Source organism: Camellia sinensis, chromosome 9, assembly GCF_055761805.1.
Source record: "Camellia sinensis isolate YWXY chromosome 9, ASM5576180v1, whole genome shotgun sequence".
Lineage (NCBI taxonomy): Eukaryota > Viridiplantae > Streptophyta > Magnoliopsida > Ericales > Theaceae > Camellia > Camellia sinensis.
The window spans coordinates 24,540,751-24,561,587 of record NC_138969.1 but is presented as its reverse complement, the minus strand read 5'-3'; the positions used below and the strand labels follow the sequence as shown (position 1 = coordinate 24,561,587).

The following is a 20,837-nucleotide window of genomic DNA, read 5'->3' as shown; positions in this document are numbered from 1 at the left end:
GGCCTCTGGCCCATTCATTCATGTCAACTTTTCAATTGTGTCAGATTATCATTCGTGTCAGACTATCATTCGTATCAGACTGTCATTCGTGTCAGACTATCACTCGTGTTAGATTATCATTCGTGTCAGATGGCCTTTGGCCCAGTCAATTGTACCCAACGGCCTTTGGCCCAATCATATGGCATAGCAAATGTTTGCCCCCAATTCAATGTAACAGACTTATATGAAAGTAAGCGATTAGACAATTAACGCACTTCAGATATCATTAAGATATTACTCACAGTGATCGGTTGGTTGATTTGCCCTGGAGCTTGACCCTACACATCGCATAACACATATGGGTCACAGACAGTTCAATCCGTTCTTAATTCACATATTCCTCTTTAGGCTTCTTTCTTATCCTTCTAATGCATTCATAATGCTCAATGTATGCTTAAGAGTACTTAAAAGTGAAAGAAAACAGAAAATAAAACACAGAATGCACTTTCAAAATTTTCAGAAATAGGATCCCCGCTCGAGCGTGGGCTTCCTCGCTCGAGCGGACCCATGAGGCCTGCAAAAGTACTGGTTATGCCATTTTTTTGCTCGATCGTGAATTCTGGCGCTCGAGCAGAAGGCCTCACTACATGGCTCCTCGCTCGAGCGTGAACTTCCCCGCTCGAGTGGACACCCAAGTCTGCAAAAATACTGGGAGCCCGTATTTCACGCTCGAACGGCAATTTACCCGCTCAAGCAGACATCAAAATTCTGAAAAATCCAGAACATGTTCTTGAGCTTCAACTTGACATTCAAAGGCTCTAAATGCATGATTTTGGCTCAAACTTCACATAAAACATGTACTAACATGGTACAAACACCAAATTACAACATTTTGAAGCTCAATTCCATGAATTACCTACATGCATATTCCAAATTAACTCAAACTCATCACCAACACATTACATTCAAACATTCAAAGCTCACATCTCCATGATTTGCATTTGCATGTGGGAGACACTCATTATTCTCAACTTAATTGGTGAAGAGATGATCAAATACAAGGACTTCATTCACAATTCAACATGGATTATACACTTTGTGCTCAAACATGAAAATTCATAGCAATTTCCTACATGCATGTGTTCTATGACTTCCAATTCTACATGATCAACTCAATTTCATTTCAATTCTTACTCTTGATTACTCAACTAGCTTGAATACACAAATTTACAAACTTAACTCATGTAATAAGAGTTGATTACTCACCTATGAGCCTTAAACACTCAAGTTCTTTGAGTTTTAACCTTCAATTCTCAAGCCTCTTGCTCAAATCTTCAATGGCTCTCCCTTTCCCTCTCTAGCCGACCCTCTCTCCATTCCTTAGAGTATTCTCAGCCAAAATGACTAAAAGAGAGGAATTGAGTGTAAATAGCCTCTTTAAATAAGGTCCCTTAATCATATTTTATTAATATAAAATAATTTGAGCACTACCCCATTAATTTAATCTATTTAATTTGATCCGAATCAGTTTTCAATTAAATTTCACCGTAGGCTCTAAAATTTACGCCAATCACAATGGCACAGTCAATTTCGATTTCTACGGCCGAGAAGGCCTTTAATTTAATTTCCAAAGCAAATAATCAAACAGATATTCTTACGGTGAACAGATAGAAATTCAAAACCACATATATTAACATAATTGGCACACAAAATCATATCAGACGCATAATCAAATTCATAATAAGGACCAATTAGCATAATACGGAACAGGGTTATCACAGTCTTCCCCCCTTTAGGAAGTTTGGTCCTCCAAACTTATTTCACCTTTAGTCGAACACAATTCGGAACACTTTTCATTCAATGGTTCCAATCCTTTTTGATAGCCATTACTTAGTCTCAAAATCAAGCAACACTCTGTTCCCAATTAGTCAGAGACTTACCTTTTCCTCCATACAAGGCTTGCATGGTGTTGCACCGAATTAAAGTGTAAGCCATTGTCGTAAGCAAAGTCTGCTAATGATGGACAGATTTTTTTCCAATTCCCCAAAAATCTAAAGCACACATTTGGAGCATTTCTCCCAGAGTCTAAATAGTTCTTTCTGATTATACATCAATTTGTAGACGGAAAGTCGCGCTGAATCACAATTTAGTTCCCATTGCCTCTTGAAGGCTTGTCAGAATTCAAACACATTTTAGGATTTCTGTCTAAAACAATAGATACAGGGACCCCATGCAAACGAGCAATCTTATCGATGTAAACGGTGGCTAGTCTACAAGCATCATACGAAAATTTTACAGGGAGGAAATGAGCAACTTAGTAATTCTATATACAATAACCCAAACGGGACTTATACCTTGGGTGCACAAGGTAGCCTTACAATGAAATTCGTAGCCACACATTCCTATTTCCATTCCAAAATAGAGAAAGGTTAAAGTAGTTCCGCCACTATCTGATACTCGACTTCGACCTGTTGGCACCGAAAAATATTTAGACACAATTCAACAATTTCTTTCTTCATAATTGGTCGCCAACATATTTATTTCAAATGCCAACTAACTTTACCATAGGAGTTCGGTCTATTCCCTTATCACAAAAGTTCAATTCATTCTTCAATAATTCCGCAATTCACAATCCGATTCGATGTTTAATTCAGTGACTCATCACAGTTATCCAAGGTCAATCAAAAGTCTTCAGGAATTTAAAGTGGATCCAGACACTGATTCCCGAGTCAACAAGGATAACAACGAAACAATCAACCACACAACATACGTAACTTACATATCCTAATAGTATCGATTATAAGGTACAATAACATCAAAACAATCAATTCTAAATCATACACGTGCTATCAATTCATTCAACAGTTTACACTTCAGTTCAATGTTCAATTCTCTGTTCCATCGAGTCTCCCCACATTATCTGATAGTCGTCAAAAGCATAAGGTAATTCATATACTAATCTCCATGGCGTCAAAGGTAATATTAAAACAGTCAATCACATGTTAAACACAATTTACACATCCTCAGAGCCCCAATTGCAAAATATAATGGCACTGAGCAGTTATTTACACAAGGCGTACTGAATTCACACATTTTCAGACAATCAGGGTTTTTCAAAGCTTCTTGGATGTCAATAACATCTACATAATACCAAAGGACAACATTCCGGACAAAACGAGAGAATAATCGTCTCGGAATCAAAGCACACCCGTTCACGACCGTCAGTGGCCGACCCGAGATCGATTAGACAAACCCACCCGTACAAAACCGTCGGTGCCAAAAGAGATATCTCAACAAAGGTGCTACATAGGCTTAACGTCTCCTAGCACGAAAGGACGTCTCAAGAATGTCATCAAAACATACACAATACCACTCACCATAACCTGGTTTCCCAAAATTCGATAACACTGAAGCAGACATATGAAACATATTCTGATTAGTCGAGAATAAATATTCAATACTGTTTACAATCAAATCAATTTGTTGTCATCGGCTTCCATAGCGTCAAATAAGCAAGAATATGACAATACACGAGCATTGTTCCTTAAGACACCCAATCACTGGATTTGCACAATTCAGTTCATTTTTAACACATATGCCCTCGATAGTTGAAGGTTGGTTCTCAATGGTATTTATGGTTAGATCAATCTGATGATAGCCCACAAAAAGGTCTTTCAAATAAGTCAAGTACTCCCAACGGATTCAAGTTTTGGGTCTATCAGTTTTCCTGCCAAGAATAATCTGGCTATTTATTCACGAACAATTCGTAATCCCCTTCTACAAAATCAAATTAGATAGAGGGTCTTATCGTTCAATCCAAGCAAAGGTCTTGTCAGATTAGATCAAACACAGGTCTCATCGAATTACGTACAATGAAGGTTCTATCAGGCCGAATCAGATAAAGGTTCTCTCAGATCGAATCAGATAGAAGTTTTCTCAAATATGGTGCATTTGGTTCTATAAGGCATACTTCGTTTGCTTAGGTACATGGTCAATAGTTCCACAACTGTCCTAAGTTCATCAATTCTCCAAGTCATATCAATGTCATTCATCACAAATGTTCATATCAAAGTATTTCAAGTCATGTACAATCTGGCATTGTCCACATAAGTTCAGGTATAGTTGTATGTGCATGCAGTTATTCAGATCAGGAGGTATGTACCACAATCAATCCAGTAGTTCCCAAACAAGTCTTATATTCAAATATATGGTGCACAGTAACACATTAAACAAAGTTCCTCGGTTGCACATAGTATAGGATTTGTTACGTAAAAGTTCCAAATCAGTCGCAAAAGCATAGGTTTACAAGTCAAGCCTAATATAGTTACATAGTCCAGTCAATTTTCTACCAATCAAAATACATGATCTCGCAATTAATAGGGTTCGTTATTTGGGGTGCTTAGCCCAGTTACACAATCACAGAGTCATAATTCCAGTGGTTTAGTCATTGAAGACAGTAATATAACAAATCACCCTGAGCATAGATTTAGATGTACATGTGCATGTACAAAGTCAATCAATGTCCCAGTACATATTTCACAATTTCCCAAGTGGAGCATATATATTCAATAAATACGGTATCGATTCTGTGGGTCTGACCAATCCAGATACACAGGCAACAAATAGGAAAGGATATGCTGATCCGAATCAAACAATACCCCAAGCAAAGATATACACATGCACTAATTTAGAATCAATCGACATATAGGCATTCGTTTATAAACAATATAGATACCTGGGATAACGGTTACGGCATTCTGAGTACTTTCTGAAACGAGTGCGTTTACTCCATCTTGATTAGCAATTCCTACCATTGGTACGAATCCAACAGAGATAGAGGACTTATTCATGTTCCGTTCAGTTCGGGGACAGTTCCTTACCACGTGATCCATTCCACCACACCTATAACAAGCCCCAGAAATTCGGTGACAAACTCCTTGGTGTTTCTTACACTGGTGGTGGCAAAGGTTCTTGCCATAGCAGCAACTGATGTTGTTGTCTCAAGATCTCTGCCATCTCTTGTACTATTCCTTCCAAACTATCAAGTCGGGCTGTGAAAGAGTCTACCAACTCGTATGCCCTTACTTTATCCATGTTCTACACAAACTCTTATTAAGCCATGCCAAATATTAGAATGCCCAATATAGAAATAAACACAGATACACATAGTCACATTCGTACATAGGCACATCTTTATATTCTCATTTCACATATCGTCAAGACGCTATTAATCACATACGTAACAAATGATTGCATACTTATCAGATATCGCATGCTGAACATTTACTGAGTAATTATATACTTAAATCATATTCATATTTCACATAGACACCCATATACAGGATCAAATGCACATAAGCAACTTTTCATGATTCATATGTTCATGTCTGCGCATTATAACAAAACAAACTTGTTGTACACATTAGCGCAACAATTCATAACTTATATAATCACATGTTCTCAATGTTGTTCATGTACTTATCAAATGGATGCATCTTAAGTCTTTTCTAGACACCTTATGGCTTATTTGGACAAGTGCGTGAGTTATTAACGCGTGCTCTGATACCACTCTGTCATGACCCGAACCCGCCGCCATGGATTAAGGACATAACTGGCCAGTAATCAAGGGATTACCTACGGCCTTAAACCAAACCAGACATAACTCATCAGAGTAAATGGGCCAAACGGAAGCAAAATTTAAAACTTTGGCCATAGAGCTGTGCTTACATGGCACATCATAGCAATCCATACATATACATGTCAATAACTCACATCAGAAAATACAATAACATAAAGTTCTGTACAGATAGGATCATTCGTATCTAGGTCAGCCAATCAAAACCGTATATAAACGTATCCAAAGTCCTCGCCAACACAACAAAATAAAAGTGAATAGGAAAAGGGAGAAGACAAGTCTCGTGCGTGAGACGTAAGGGCTGACTCTTCAAAACCTTGGTTGTTCCACACAAACTTCATTGAGGCTGGGTTTGGACCTCTCTTAGCTCACCTACAAACACATGAATGAGCGTGAACGAAATCCTAGTGAATAATATCAAATAAAGAAGATACATTAAAACAACATACATCAGACGGCCTTGGGCCCGATTCGTATTTCTGTCTAATATATACATATATAGATCAAGTGACTGCAGTTCTAAACATATCGGACGGCCTCGGGCCCAATCCATTCATGTCAAACTGGCCTTTGGCCCATTCATCATTCGTTCATGTCAAACGGCCTTCGGTCCATCCGCTCTTTCATTCATGTCAGACTGGCCTTTGGCCCAACCATTCTTTCTTTCATGTCAAACTGGCCTTTGGCCCATTCATTCTATCTTTCATGTCAAACTGGCCACTGGCCCATTCATTCCATCTTTCGTGTCAAACTGGCCTTTGGCCCATTCATACTTTCATTCATGTCAAACTGGCCTTCGGCCCATTCATTCGTGTCATATAGCCTCTGGCCCATTCATGCATGTCATACGGCCTCTGGCACATTCATTCATGTCATACAGCCTCTGACCCATTCATTCATGTCAAACTTTCAATCGTTTCAGACTATCATTCGTGTTAGATTATGATTCGTGTCAGACTATCATTCGTGTCAGACTATCACTCGTGTCAGATTATCATTCGCGTCAGAAGGCCTTTGGCCCAGTCAATTGTACCTAACGGCCTTTGGCCCAATCATATGGCATAGCAAATGTTTGTCCCCAATTCAATGTAATAGACTTATATGAAAGTAAGCAATTAGACAATTAACACACTTCAGATATCTTTAAGATATTACTCACAGTGATCGGTTGGTTGATTTGCCCTGGAGCTTGACCCTACACATCACATAACACATATGGGTCACAGACAGTTCAATCCGTTCTTAATTCACATATTCCTCTTTAGGCTTCTTTCTTATCCTTCTAATGCATTCATAATGCTCAATGTATGCCTAAGAGTACTTAAAAGTGAAAGAGAACAGAAAACAAAACACAGAATGCACTTTCAAAATTTTCAAAAATAGGGTCCCCGCTCGAGCGTGGACTTCCCCGCTCGAACGGACCCATGAGGCCTGTAAAGTACTGGTTATGCCATTTTTACGCTCGATCGTGAATTCTGGCGCTCGAGCGGAAGGCCTCACTACATGGCTCCTCGCTCGAGCGTGAACTTCCCCGCTCGAGCGGTAGTTTACCTGCTCGAGCAGACATCAAAATTCTGAAAAATCCAGAACATGTTCTTGAGCTTTAACTTGACATTCAAAGGCTCTAAATGCATGATTTTGGCTCAAACTTCACATAAAACATGTACTAACATGGTACAAACACCAAATTACAACATTTTGAAGCTCAATCCATGAATTACCTACATGCATGATCCAAATTAACTCAAACTCATCACCAACACATTACATTCAAACATTCAAAGCTCATATCTCCATGATTTGCACTTGCATGTGGGAGATACTCATTATTCTCAACTTAATTGGTGAAGAGAGGATCAAATACAAGGACTTCATTCACAATTCAACATGGATTACACATTTTGTGCTCAAACATGAAAATTCATAGCAATTTCCTACATGCATGTGTTCTATGACTTCCAATTCTACATGATCAAATCAATTTCATTTCAATTCTTACTCTTGATTACTCAACTAGCTTGAATGCACAAATTTACAAACTTAACTCATGTAATAAGAGTTGATTACTCACATATGAGCCTTAAACACTCAAGTTCTTTGAGTTTTAACCTTCAATTCTCAAGCCTCTTGCTCAAATCTTCAATGGCTCTCCCTTTCCCTCTCTAGCTGACCCCCTCTCCCTTCCTTAGAGTATTCTCAGCCAAAATGACTAAAAGAGAGGAATTGAGTGTAAATAGCCTCTTTAAATAAGGTCCCTTAATCATATTTTATTAATATAAAATAATTTGAGCACTACCCCATTAATTTAATCTATTTAATTTGATCTGAATTAGTTTTCAATTAAATTTCACTGTAGGCTCTACAATTTATGCCAATCCCAATGGCGCAGTCAATTTCAGTTTCTACGGCCGATAAGGCCTTCAATTTAATTTCCAAAGCAAATAATCAACCAGATATTCCTACAGTGAACTGATTGAAATTCAAAACTACATATATTCACATAATTGGCACACAAAATCATATCAGATGCATAATCAAATTCATAATAAGGACCAATTAGCATAATACGGAACAGGATTATCACATCCCATGCACCCAAAGTATTCAAACCCGGTACGCTCTAATACCAAGTTGTAACGCTGCCAAAATATAACATGAAACAATCATTCATAAGATCCATAAACATAATAGAAAAGTTATGTTTCATTCATCAAAGTCTTCTTTACAAAAGATGTTACATGTAGCTCTATCTTCTATTAACAAAATGAGTGCCCTACGGGCTAACATCTTTCCAAGTAATAACTTGGTTACAACAAAGGAGAGTCCTAGCTCTATACATAGAAAGCCCTAAGCTTGAATATATATTTAACATCAAAACAAAAATAACAAAATGAAGTCTTCAACTCCTAAACCCCCCAAGCTAAGACCTTGGAGGCAGCATATCCCCTGTACCTGAAAAATGGTGTCCCAAGTAGGGTGAGCCAAAGCTCAATAGAGATATGCTAAACAGTATATGAGAATTAACTAAAACATTAGCATCCGATAAATGTTTAACACTTGAAAACCAACTTATATCCTTTTCATAACCAATCAATATTGATATAGTTCATTATTATCCAAACAATTCAAAATGAGACTACAACTCATATATCAACATTTCAATCATAAACATCATTCGTACACTTCCATTCACTTGTCATTTTACGGAACTGCGTCCGAGGGAACCGGCACCCAAATATATAAAAGATTTCGAGACTTTCACCCTGGACACTCCAGCCAACTTAATTTTCAATGGAGTCCATCCTCTATCTCCTCCCAAACAATGGAGTACATCCCCTATCTCCTCCCAAACAAAGATACATATGCAATGCATTTAAACACGTTGTCATATACAATGACCAATTAAATCACATATTCAATGTGTTAATCCAACCGTCGTATTCAATGACATAATCCAATTGATTAGTTTCAATTTACCTAATCATCATGTAGTTTCTACAACAATCATAACTATCCTCCACCGATAACCCAAAACAGTTATTTCTAAACAGATAAATAAATCTATCAAATAGATAATTTATCAACTTTTCCATAGGTGAGTGCTTTGTCAATCCAACTACACCATTTAATCACATTTTCCCCCAATTCCATAATTCCCAAACCAATTTCATATTTCCACAATTGATTTCATTATTTATACACATAATTTATATAATTCCAATTAGGGCATTTTCCCCCTTTTCTCAAATATTGCACCCAAGGCCAAATTTCACCCATTATACATAAACAACTTCATTGTCAAGACCTCATAAACATATGGAGCCCAAAAATAGAAAACCCCTCTTTCATAATTTCAAACTCAAACCCTAACTTTACCCAAACTTCCCAAATCCCACCATTTATACAAAATGACTAATATTCATGTAAAAGCTCATATTAAAGAGTAGATTATCCCTACCTCAAATGGAGAAGCCCAAAGGAGAAGAAGAGAGAAACCCAAGATGATCCAAATCCAAACTTTTTCGGATCAAAAGATAGCCCACGCAATGCTCTAGCTTTTTAACAAAGAGAGTAGGGTAGAAAGACCCTAGAACAAGGTGTATTTGTAGAGAGAGAGAGAGTTTAGAGAGAGAAACTGTCGATCTAGGGTTTTGAAAAAAGAAGAGGATCAAAAATGGTAAAGTTCATCTCTGCTCTGAATTGATATATGTGAGGCTTGCTCGAGTGAAGGAGTTGTTGCTCGAGCGACCAGACACAACAAAAGACCTCGCTTAAGCGCAAGAAGAGTCGCTCGAGCGAACAATGCGAAGCTTCAGGTCTGTACCAACGCAGAAGCATGCTCGAGCAAAGAAACGATTCTACAAGGCTCGCTTGAGCGTAACAAAGATCGCTCGAGCGAAGAATACCAACCTTCAGGTCTTACAGAGATGTAGACGCACGCTCGAGCGCAAGAAGCCTCGCTCGAGCGAAGAGACACACCACACAAGGCTCGCTCGAGTGCCAGAAATCTCGCTCGAGCGGAAGCTACGTCTGAAAAAAGAAACCTGAGGACTTTCAATCCTCGCTCGAGCGAAGAAGCAAAAACCCAAGGCTCGCTCGAGCGCAAAAAGCCTCGCTCGAGCGAAAAAGCCAAAACCTGGACAGCAACCACCTATACCAACTCACCACCAACCTGTTCCAAACTTACCCAATAAGTCCCAAAACTCAAAAACAAAGAGTAAAAGGAAGAAAACAAGACGTAGACAACAACATACAACCATGGAACCTGAGTCTAGTACACAACAAAGGTTGGGGCAAAACCTGGATCGCTATACCGTACATGCGGGGGCGACAGCTGCACATGCGGGGAGACCACTCTGCACGTACGGGAGAGGGCGCCGCACGTACGGCCAGGTGCATTTTTGTCTCGTTTTTCGTGTATTTTAGCTATGTATTGCACATTTGGCCCCTTTCCTTCCATTTTCTGATATATCACTCTCTCTTTACAATGTTTCTCTCTTTTTCTCTCATCTCTCTCTACTCAAACCCTCAAATCCTTACATTTCCTTTGGATCTCAAGAATCCATAGAGATTTTGATACTAGTTCCTTATATCAAAATGATAAGCGCATCGAGGGCTTCATCTTGACCGGTGGAGATCGTATTCCGGCGGAGTTGATTTTTGAGCTTCTTCTCCTCTTCTCTTGAGGTAAGGATTTCCTTGGTCTTTTTCAATACCTCTTTTATAGATAAACTTGTGGCATGTTTTTATTGCATAAAAACCATGTTGTTATAGAATTTGTTTTTTGAAAACCATGCTAGGGGATTTAAGATTTGATGTTGAGGTTGATATTTGTGAAATTAATTGTTGTTGGGTTAATTAGGGGAGTGGTTTAACTTGTTCATGTTTAGAAAGTAAAGAAGCCCTAAGATTTCTTTTTATATAATGCCCAAAATAGTAAAAAGGGGTTCAAAATTATGAAATTGATCATGTTGTGAGCTAAAGGGATTTTAGCAAAGAATTGTTGATTAATTTGAAACTAATTGGGTTTTTTTTTTTTACGAATTTTGGTATTAAACTTGTGTTGTTTGTTCATTGTGGGGTATAACAAATTGGTAATTGTAAATCGCAAAAAAGGGTAATCATGAGATTGGAATGTTTGGGTGATACTTTTGATTGAGTTGAAATTGAGGGAGCCGTGATTTATTTAACCATGGATTTGGGTTTGGCTAATTGAAGGGAAAAGAGTTTCATCCTTATATATATAATTGATGTTTGTGAATTGGAAATTTTAGGAATTGGCATTGAAATGTAGAGACAATTATAACTTTTTGTAAATTGAGAAAGAACCTTGGTAAAAGTTGAAAACCTTGGAACATAATTGTTGTTGTTGGACCAAATGCCTCATAAGAATTGGATGATTGTATTTCGTACATTAATACATATTGCTTAGAGGTTTTGTCCTTGGCCATCAGTAGAGGATGACATTATGATTGTTGATATGGTTATGTGTCTGTAGTGCACTTGTGTTATCTATGAATCTATGAATGTTGTATGAAGTGATGGTTGGAAAATGTGTAATGCGCTGAGAATGAGAGGTACCATTACCTTCCAGCTAGCGCCTGGAGAATTGGCTGTGCTGAGAATCAGAGGTACCATTACTTTCCAGCTAATGCCTGGAGAATTGGCGGAGGTACCATTCCCTTCTAGGTGATGTCTGGTAAATTGACATGTCATTGTGGGAAGATGTATCATTGACTTGCCATGCTTCAGGTAGGTAGAACAGAGATTATTTATCATTGTTGTCTTAGTTTGACTGTGTGTGTCATGTGTTATGATGATTATGATTCAATAAGGTTAAATTGTCTTATGTGTTGAGTAGATGTGCCCATGTATATTCGGACATGCTAGAGAGTGGTTGAGGGAGTTTCTTACCATAAATTATTTTATTGAAAGTATCTCGTTAAATTTTGAGTTTAAGATTGAGAATGTGATGAACGCGTGGAGTCAGACTTTGGTTGTATATTGGGTATAAATAATGTGAAGAAATCGGATTTGGCGAGCGTGCTTTCAGAAAAAAAGGGAAATAAAATGGATATTATGTGGTGTTTTGTCACAAATAAAAAATACGATTATCGTGTAATAATTGTTTAATTGGGAAATGGGTAGTAAAAGCAAACCTTGGTGTTGTTGAATAAACTGAATGTTTTTGGGAAAAAGTATTTATGTAAGTATACTTTGGTTATAAAAGGTCACATTATTTATATGGTATGAGACTAGCATTCATGATCATAGCTATCTGTAAGTTGTTATTGTTGAGGATCATGTTGAGATCCCTAGTGGACTTTATGTTCATCCCACGTTGCTAATCCTTTTTCAGGTGAATATCGAGATGTGCTACAAGGTCACGGATCTTCCTTATTTGTTGGCTACAGGCCTTTTATGTGTAGGCGGAATGCCATTGACGTAAAAGGGTTGAACCCTTCCTCTTGATTTAAATAATGTAAGCCTACGGGCAATTTATTTAGATAAAAATTCATGTTGCATTCATTTTGTATTCGAATGAGAGAATTCTTACTTATGTATTCCTTGTATATATATAATGAGCTTCTGTATGCTATCTCTGAAATTGAATTTATAATAATGGCTTTGGTAATAGAAATCCGAGTAATAAAAAGTGGGGCATGATAGGCTATGTCTCCAAAGGAAGAAATATCCGATAAGTGGCGTGAAATACAAGGTTGTTGTGACTGGGACTATCTTTTGACCCACTTCACCCCTGGCTACGATGAGAGATTGTCAAATACGGTGAATTTGCGCAAGTGACTTATGATGCGTTTGACTTTGACTCTTTCTCAGAATATTGTGGTAGTTGTAGATACAATCGTGACAAAATCTTTGGCAAGTTAGGGCTTACCAAGCACGGTTACAAGGTGAGCAAGTACATTCATGCCATGTCACATGTAGATGTGCCGCAGTGACTTGAGCAGTCAACCCTAGGTCAAACATGGAGTAAGGGCGCCAATTGGATGAGGTTTGTGGCAGTGAGTGATGTTGAAGAAACAAGGCGAATAGGGAGGAGGGACATAGTCGTAGCGTGGCGTGGCACGGTGGCACCATCTGAGTGGTACGAGGATCTACAGAGGAAGCTAGAGCCAATAGGGGCAGGGGAAGCTAAAGTGGAATATGGGTTTCTAAGCTTTTACACATCTAAGAGTGATGCTACTAGGTATAACAAGTTCTTCACCTTATCTTAAGTGTGGCGGGTTCAATGTGCTGGGGTTTCATATGCTAAAGACATATCTTCTAAAGACATATCTTCATCGTGTTGATGGATTCATGAGTACAAGCTTGACGTTTTGCTCGAATGCTAGAAGAGATGTTGCCTTGGTAAACAAGGCATGTGACATGCTAGTGGATGAGCTTAGGATTCCTCCATGTTGGTGCCAAATGGAAAACAAGGGTTTAGTATGCAATGATCATGGAAGGTGGGTTAAACCTAGAAGGAATCCAGAAGACATACCTTCACTCACTAGAGAAGAAGTGCATGACCATGCAATTGATGAGATGGAGGAAAGTTACAACGCTTGTTAGGTGTGTAAAATTATAATGAATCTAAGATTTTTTGTACAAGAATCTTATTGAATTTGAAAAAGAAGTTTAATTAATCTTTTTATATTTTTAGGATCAAATATATCAGTAGCCTCATAAGTTTATTGAATTGGTCATCAAAAATTTTAATTGGATAAAATACTCCAATGGTCTTTTTCTTTTTGGATCGGCAAAAGTAAAATATTATTTTATTAATTCAATAAAACAATAGAATGGGACAGTTGGCCAAAGGCCAAAAGCCAAAAAAATCACTCCAATGGTCCTTCAAGTATGTAGTTTTTGTCACTTTGGTCCTTTTAAATTTTAATATTTTCAATTTTGTCCTTTAACTTTCTATTTTGTTCCCTTTTGGTTCTGACTATTTATAATCTTGACTCTTTCAGTTTTTATTTTTCTATTATTGCCTCTTAGGTTTTGTTATATTATAAAAACACCTTTCTAATTCTTCTAGACTATAATTATTTAGACCAATTTTTTCATTTTTATAGTAGTATTAATTCACAGGTTCCAGTTCCCCTTGTAAAGATAAAGATGATTAATAAAAGGTTTTAGAGTTTTTCATCAATAAAGTTCCTTTTTTTTACTGATTAAAATTTTTAAAAAAAGAAAAAAGAAAAGATAAAGATATTTATATGTAGTATTTTCTTGTTTATTTTCTATAAGGCTCATTTTGATTAGGATAAAAATGGTAGAAAGTCAAGGAAATGGAAAAAAAAAACAAATTTTTCTAAGTTTGTTTAGCATGAAAGTGGTGAAAGTTATAAGAAAGTTAATTTTCTTGTGCAACTTATAACAAAATGGTAATTAAGCTTCCATTTTCTTCCAAAAAACACAGAAAAATACAAGAAAGTTTAAATTTGTTATAAAAGTAGTTACTTATAATTAAAATTCTTATTTTCTTGCAAAATTTTAATCCTAATTAAATTCATATAAGAATATATATATATATATATATTCTTTTTCTTTTCTTTTACTTCACTTTTTACCATTTTCACTTTTCATCATTTATTTCTTTATAATCAAACAGAGCCTAATAGTTAATTGCTTACCTTTATCTAATAGTAGATGTTGTACTTCATAAATAATTTCTAGTTGATTTCTTTAAGGTTTTCGTTGAGTTTTTTAATGACCTGATTATATTATTATTTTGTTCGATTATTATTTGTAAAGCAGTACTATTGTTATTTAAATTATTTGGTTCAATTTCTTCAATATATCTAATTCTTATATATTAATATCAGCAAGACTGAGAAACCAAAATTTGATATCAATTCTAAACACATTCACACATTGCTTTAATAATAAAAAGGGATTTTGTAATTACAACTATAAGAAAATAAGGCCTTATAGTAATTAATAGAACCTTTGAGTTTATATTTTATTTTTATATTATCTTCAAGAGTAAATTGATTTGAATTTAATATTTTAGGAACTTAACTGATAAAATCGAAACTTTAAAGACTTAAATGAAAAGGGTGTTAAACTTTAGAGACTATGGCTATAGTTTATCCTTTTTAATTTTGTTAACTTAAAATTTTGATTTTAGTCAAATTGATTGAATTTGAAAATGTACTGTAAATTACAATACAATATAATTCTAATTACTATGAAATTTTTTATTTTTATCAGCAAAAAATTTTATTGATGAAAATCAATAATTGTTTTACAAAGATGAATATCAATAAAGGAAGGAGAGTGCAAAAGCATCAACGCATTGCAAATCCACCCTAACTAAGTTGACACAAAAAAAATAAGTCCAATTATATGCTAGCACTACACCTAAGTTGGTGATAAACCAACTGAAATAAAATAAAATAAACAAAATAAATACAAAGATAACACCCCAAAGAGCAAAGCAAAAACAAAATCAGCAGCCCTTGACCTTTATCAGCCAGAGCAATAGCATCAGAAACAAGCAAGGCCTTCCAAAGAGTGGGTGTTGCTGCTACCCCAGTTTTTTATGAATTTTTTGTTTATAAATTGTTTATATGTTTGGTAAATTTTGTTCTGGTTCTAATGTGCAAGAATTTATAGCAAAATGCACCGAAATGCAACTATATCCAGGAAAAAAAATTAAGGACCGAAACCAATAACCAAGCCTATGGATTCACAAAGTCAAGCTTAATGGTTAATCTAGCTTATATTTCAAAACTAAATTAACTATGTGTACGAGCACGAAATAATTCTTCTCGTATGATCCTGTTGATCAAGCTAGCACTCCTCTAAACGTCGTCGCTTTGTCATCTGAAAACATAAACGTGAGCTAACCAGCGGGTGCGTGCCGGAAACCCCTCCGATGCCTAAGTCAGCACAATAGACAATAGACACAAAAGCTCTGTGAATTCAGAAATCAAAGTTGTCTTACCTCTCCATAGGTGATGTTATGAGCTTTTATAGGTTCCGTGTGGCACAATCCTAGTATGACTCTTATTCCTCCACGTAGAGTCCTCTTAGGAATCACACTCCTGAAAGATAATACTTATCCTTCAACACCCCCCTCACTGCTTAAACCAAGTGAGATGGTTTTACCTCGGTAGTATGACAAAGCGACCGAGATAACATATCCATGCTAAGGTGGTTGAAATGACCGAGCTCTAGCTAGCTCAGTCCTTTCCTCTGTTACTTAAACTTCGGTTTCACCTGTTAAGACCGTGCTATCCATAGCGTGTTTAGACTGAGCTATTCAACAGCAAGGTCTTGAGAAAAAGCCCAAAATACCTCGGCTCAATGTGGTTGGACCGAGCTAACTGTCGCCGCTCTGACCATGCCAACCAAGCTAACTACAAAGCTCTTTTGGACCGGGCTAACTTCAAGGCCCCTTTACTCAGTCTTTACTGTGGCCCACATAATGGCCCATTACCCAGCTCGGCCCAATTTATATATAAATTACCCTCTCAATTGCCCCTTAATTCCATCTGCGCAGCATGATAGGGATTATTTTTTACCAGCCGAGCCAAAAAACTTTAGCTTTTCAACCGACCTAAATCCACACCGGGCTACCCATCTGTCTAGTCCAAACGTCTCTTCAGTCGCTGTAATTGAACCGTTTCTCATTCCAAGAACACGTGGCAAACTCTCATTGGTCCAGCATAGCTGTCACGCCGCTCTTCGTACTTCGCGACATTTGAACAGTCCTGCCTAAACTCGAATTTCTTCACAAAAACCTACTTCTTCAAACGCAACACTTTTCACTTTCTTCTCTCTCTACTTTCTGAGTTTTTCATTTTCCCCAATACTCTATCTGCTAAAGCTCGTGTGGGACTGATTTCCCCTTCGGCTCCTCCATTCTTTGACTGGTATGTGGCTCTCAAATCTGTTTCCTTTCCATTTATTTCGTACTTGTTTTTACAATACAAAGCATATTATATGCTTTTCAAAATATATACCATGTTTGCTTTCATTTTTCTAGGAAAAACCATGTAATAGAGCCACTACATACGTGAACAATCTGAAAAACGATGCCTTTGATCCAAAATCACACTCTAACTGAACTAGGATATTGTTTGTATTTAGGTGCAAGCCTAGTCTGACTGGATAACCCTTCTGTAACTAGGATAAAACTTCATACCGAACTAGATAACTCTTCAAATGACCGAACTAAAACTTCAAGCCAAACCTTTAGTTCCATTTTAGCCGTACTAAGGAATTATGTTAGGCGTGCACACTACCGAACTAGAAAAATCTTTGACCAAAGACCGAGCTATAACTCGGGGCTAAACAGGCTCCTTGACTTAGTCAAAACCGAACTAAGAATGATGCACCATAAGCTTCAATCGGGCTACGAACCTCCCATTTATTCAACCGGGCTAAACTCTTCTGCTCAAATCGAGCTAAGAACGGATACTATTCCACGTAGCCAAGCTAAGACAACATTTATTTTGCCTTTGTTTACTTTTAGCACGGTCCACTAGTCTGTGCTTAACACTTTTCTTTTTCACTTTGCAGACTTAGGTTGGCCAGGCACTCCCTTGAACGCTTCAGCCGAGATATTCCATATCATCTCAGCACCGAGCTAACACTTGAAGTTAATTTATACATAATTTAAATCCGCATGGGAAAGTATGGGTTCTTAGTAACCTCACCAGGTGCTATGGCCGAGTTCCAAAGGGACTACCATATCCCTGATGATGTCCACCTTACCTTAGCCGAACTAGAAACCACTCCCTAGGGCAACCCTGGCTTTGTTCCCTTTACCCTTCTTTCCATTGTAAAAACCGGACTTAGATTCCTTGTACAGCCTCTTCTTTGTGAATTCCTTAGATAAACAAACCTCTGCCCTACCCAGCTTTCCACAAATTCATACCACATAATAAATGGCATCGCCGAGCTAAACCGCCGGCTTGGCCTTAACCTCGGTTTGGCTGAACTATTTCATCAGTACTCTCTAAGCCAAAATGAGGACGACTGGGTTTACTATTTAAGAATAAGGTGTCGCCGTGAAAAGATAATAAAAAAGACCCCGGATAAAGACGTAAACGATGACGATTTTTTCTGGGTCTCGAGCAATTTTGAAGATCACGAAGCCCAAATACCAGGAGAGCGGATTAACTGGAACAAAAGAGTAGCCGGTATAACTACCTCGACTTAGTGTTGTGCTTTCTTTTACTCTGGTTTTCTTATTTTCAACCGCACTAACCGTTGTCTCTTTTCTTTATGCAGATTTAAACTTTCTGAAGTCGCAGTACAGTTACCCCAACCTTAACGCCCTCTGCGTCGCACTAAGATATCCGATAGAAATTGGGCCGATCTACTGAATTTTGAACCGACGTATAGATATAGCAGCAGACGAAAGACCCGGGTAATTGACTTTTTGTTGGAGGCCTCTCCTGAACTGGATCTAACCTTGCCTCAAATTGACTTGATCCCACTAACTGCTGAACAAGAAATGGCCAAGAAAAGAGCAGTAAGAGCCCTTCTGACCGAGACAAACCAGCCCGAGGTACCACTAGCTGGTCAAACACAAGAGACCGTGGTAGCCCTACCACCCCACCAGCCTTCATCGTCTCGGTCTTGCAAGCGCGCTCGGTCTTCTCCAACCGAGCAACGCCTTGTTGATGAGGACGAAACTGTGCTTCCTCCAACCACAGTACCAAGCCCACAACCTAAGAGCTCAGACCGAGCTAACTCTTCTGATTGGGCACCGAGATTATCATACCAGAACCGAGCCATCCAAGACACAGATTCAGTGGTGGCAGATAAAGATCACATGCTAGCCTTCAATCTGGCTAAAAGTGTGTGTCTGCTCCTTGACATGGATCACCATGCCCACCTTACCGAGCTAAAGGCTATCCGCTCGGCCACCAAATCAATGGTGCTGGTGAGTATTCTTTCCTTTGTCTTCCCATTTTGTGCATCTGTTAGCTCGGTTCTTACTTAAAAAATTGCTTACCACCCTTGTGCAGGCCATACAAAAGAACCAGATTGCACATAAGCGTGTACTGGAGCTGCGGAAGACAGCAAGGCATACTGTGGTCGAGGCTGACAAGAAGAAGGCCGAGCTAAAAGTGGCCAAACAAAAAATGGCCGAGCTACAATCTGAGGTCTCCTGCCTCACCGGTGTAGTTGACTCAACCGATGTGGAGAAACAAAAAGCTTTGACCGAGCTAAAGGACTACTACCTACGTGAGCTCGCCACAGTTGAAGAGAAGAAGAAGGCCGAGATAACTGAGTTGGAGAAGAAGATTGACGACACTGAAGACCGTGGTTACAAAGAGGGCGAAGCAACCTATATCTTGCAGTGTGAAGCTGGCAAGGATTTATTTTTCAAGTGTGGATGGAAAGTGACGGTGGCACAGCTCGGTCACGGTCCTGACACCGAGGTTTTCCTGAACCCTCCTCCGTACTTCATACCGAGCTACATGGCGAAGTATGCTCAAGCCATTCAACAAAAATTTCTTCAAACTGATGATGAAGAAGAAACCGAGCCTAACAATGCCCCGGTCGTTAATGACCCCGCTGTTCGGTCAACTCGGGTGGAGCCACCGGTAGAAGACCTAACTACCGAGCTGCCAGCTGAAACCGGGCTCCGAGTTGAACTGGATGCAGATCTTGATGACCTCTTTGCTTAGTCTTGTACTTTCTGTTTTTGTTTTTGGAAAGAAACTGATAACTATAATCGGGCTGAGCCCCACCCTTTGTACTTGATCTGAATTTTCAATGAAACCTTCTTTTGTTCCAACTATTGTTTTGGTTTACTCTTATGCTTGCCTTTTCTTTCCAACTGTCATCTGAATGAAGCATAACATTTTTTGGCCGAGATACTTATCTTGGTCTTATCCTTTGGGCCTATCTGGCCATACCTGCCGACCTCTTCAGCCTAGGTTTTTGCCTCGGCTAAAGATCATAAAAAGTTGTACTCCAGCCAACCACTCTTTAGCCTTGATCCTTATCTCGGCTGAGGAGTACCGAGTGTTGGTTTTTCCAGCCAACCATTCTTCAGCCTAGATCCTTATCTCGGTTGAGGAGTACTGAGTGTTGGTTTTTCCAACCAACCATTCTTCAGCCTAGATCCTTATCTCGGTTGAAGAGCAATAAATGTTGGTTTTTCTAGCCAACCAGTCTTCAGCCTGGATCTTTATCTCGGCTGAAGAGTACTAAAAGTTGGTTTTTCTAGCCAACCACTCTTCAGTCTGGATCCTTATCTCGGCTGAGGAGTACTAAAAGTTAGTTTTTCCAGCCAACAACTCTTCAGCCTGGATCCTTATCTCGGCTGAGGAGTACTAAAAGTTGGTAAAAGTTGGTTTTTCCAGCCAACCACTCTTCAGCCTGGATCCTTACCTGGGCTGAAGAGTACGAAAAATTAGTTTTTTCAGCCAACTTCTTCAGCCTAAATCCTAATCCTAGCTAAAGAGAACTCCAAGTTGGTTATTCCTGCCAACTTAGAGTGAAGTGTTTGGTTTTTCCGGCCAAACGTCCTACAGCCTGGATCCTTACCCTCGGCTTAAGAGAAGTGTTGGTTTTTCCAGCCAACCTCTTCAGCCTATATCCTAATTCGACTGAAGAGAGCTCAAAGTTGGTTATTCCGGCCAACTCTGAGTGAAGTGTTTGGTTTTTCCAGCCAAACGTCCTGCAGCCTGGATCCTTACCCTTGGCTTAGGAGAAGTGTTAGTTTTTCCAGCCAACCTCTTCAGCC

General features: G+C 38.4%; 1 protein-coding gene and 1 pseudogene across 1 annotated transcript in view; one reads left to right on the top strand and one right to left on the bottom strand.

Moving 5' to 3' along the window:
• Positions 1-5,073, bottom strand: part of LOC114304784 (uncharacterized) — a 29,418-nt gene extending 24,345 nt beyond the window's left edge. Inside the window, exons 1-2 of the mRNA XM_082888850.1 lie at positions 4,931-5,073; positions 4,715-4,881 (exon numbers count right to left, since the gene is read on the bottom strand). Of these exons, the coding sequence (XP_082744976.1) occupies positions 4,715-4,881; positions 4,931-5,073 (310 nt within the window). The remainder of the gene's footprint in view (positions 1-4,714; positions 4,882-4,930) is intronic.
• Positions 5,074-12,787: 7,714 nt separating this feature from the next.
• LOC145799300 (phospholipase A1-Igamma1, chloroplastic-like) lies at positions 12,788-13,687 on the top strand (annotated as a pseudogene).
• The last annotated feature ends 7,150 nt before the right edge of the window (positions 13,688-20,837 follow it).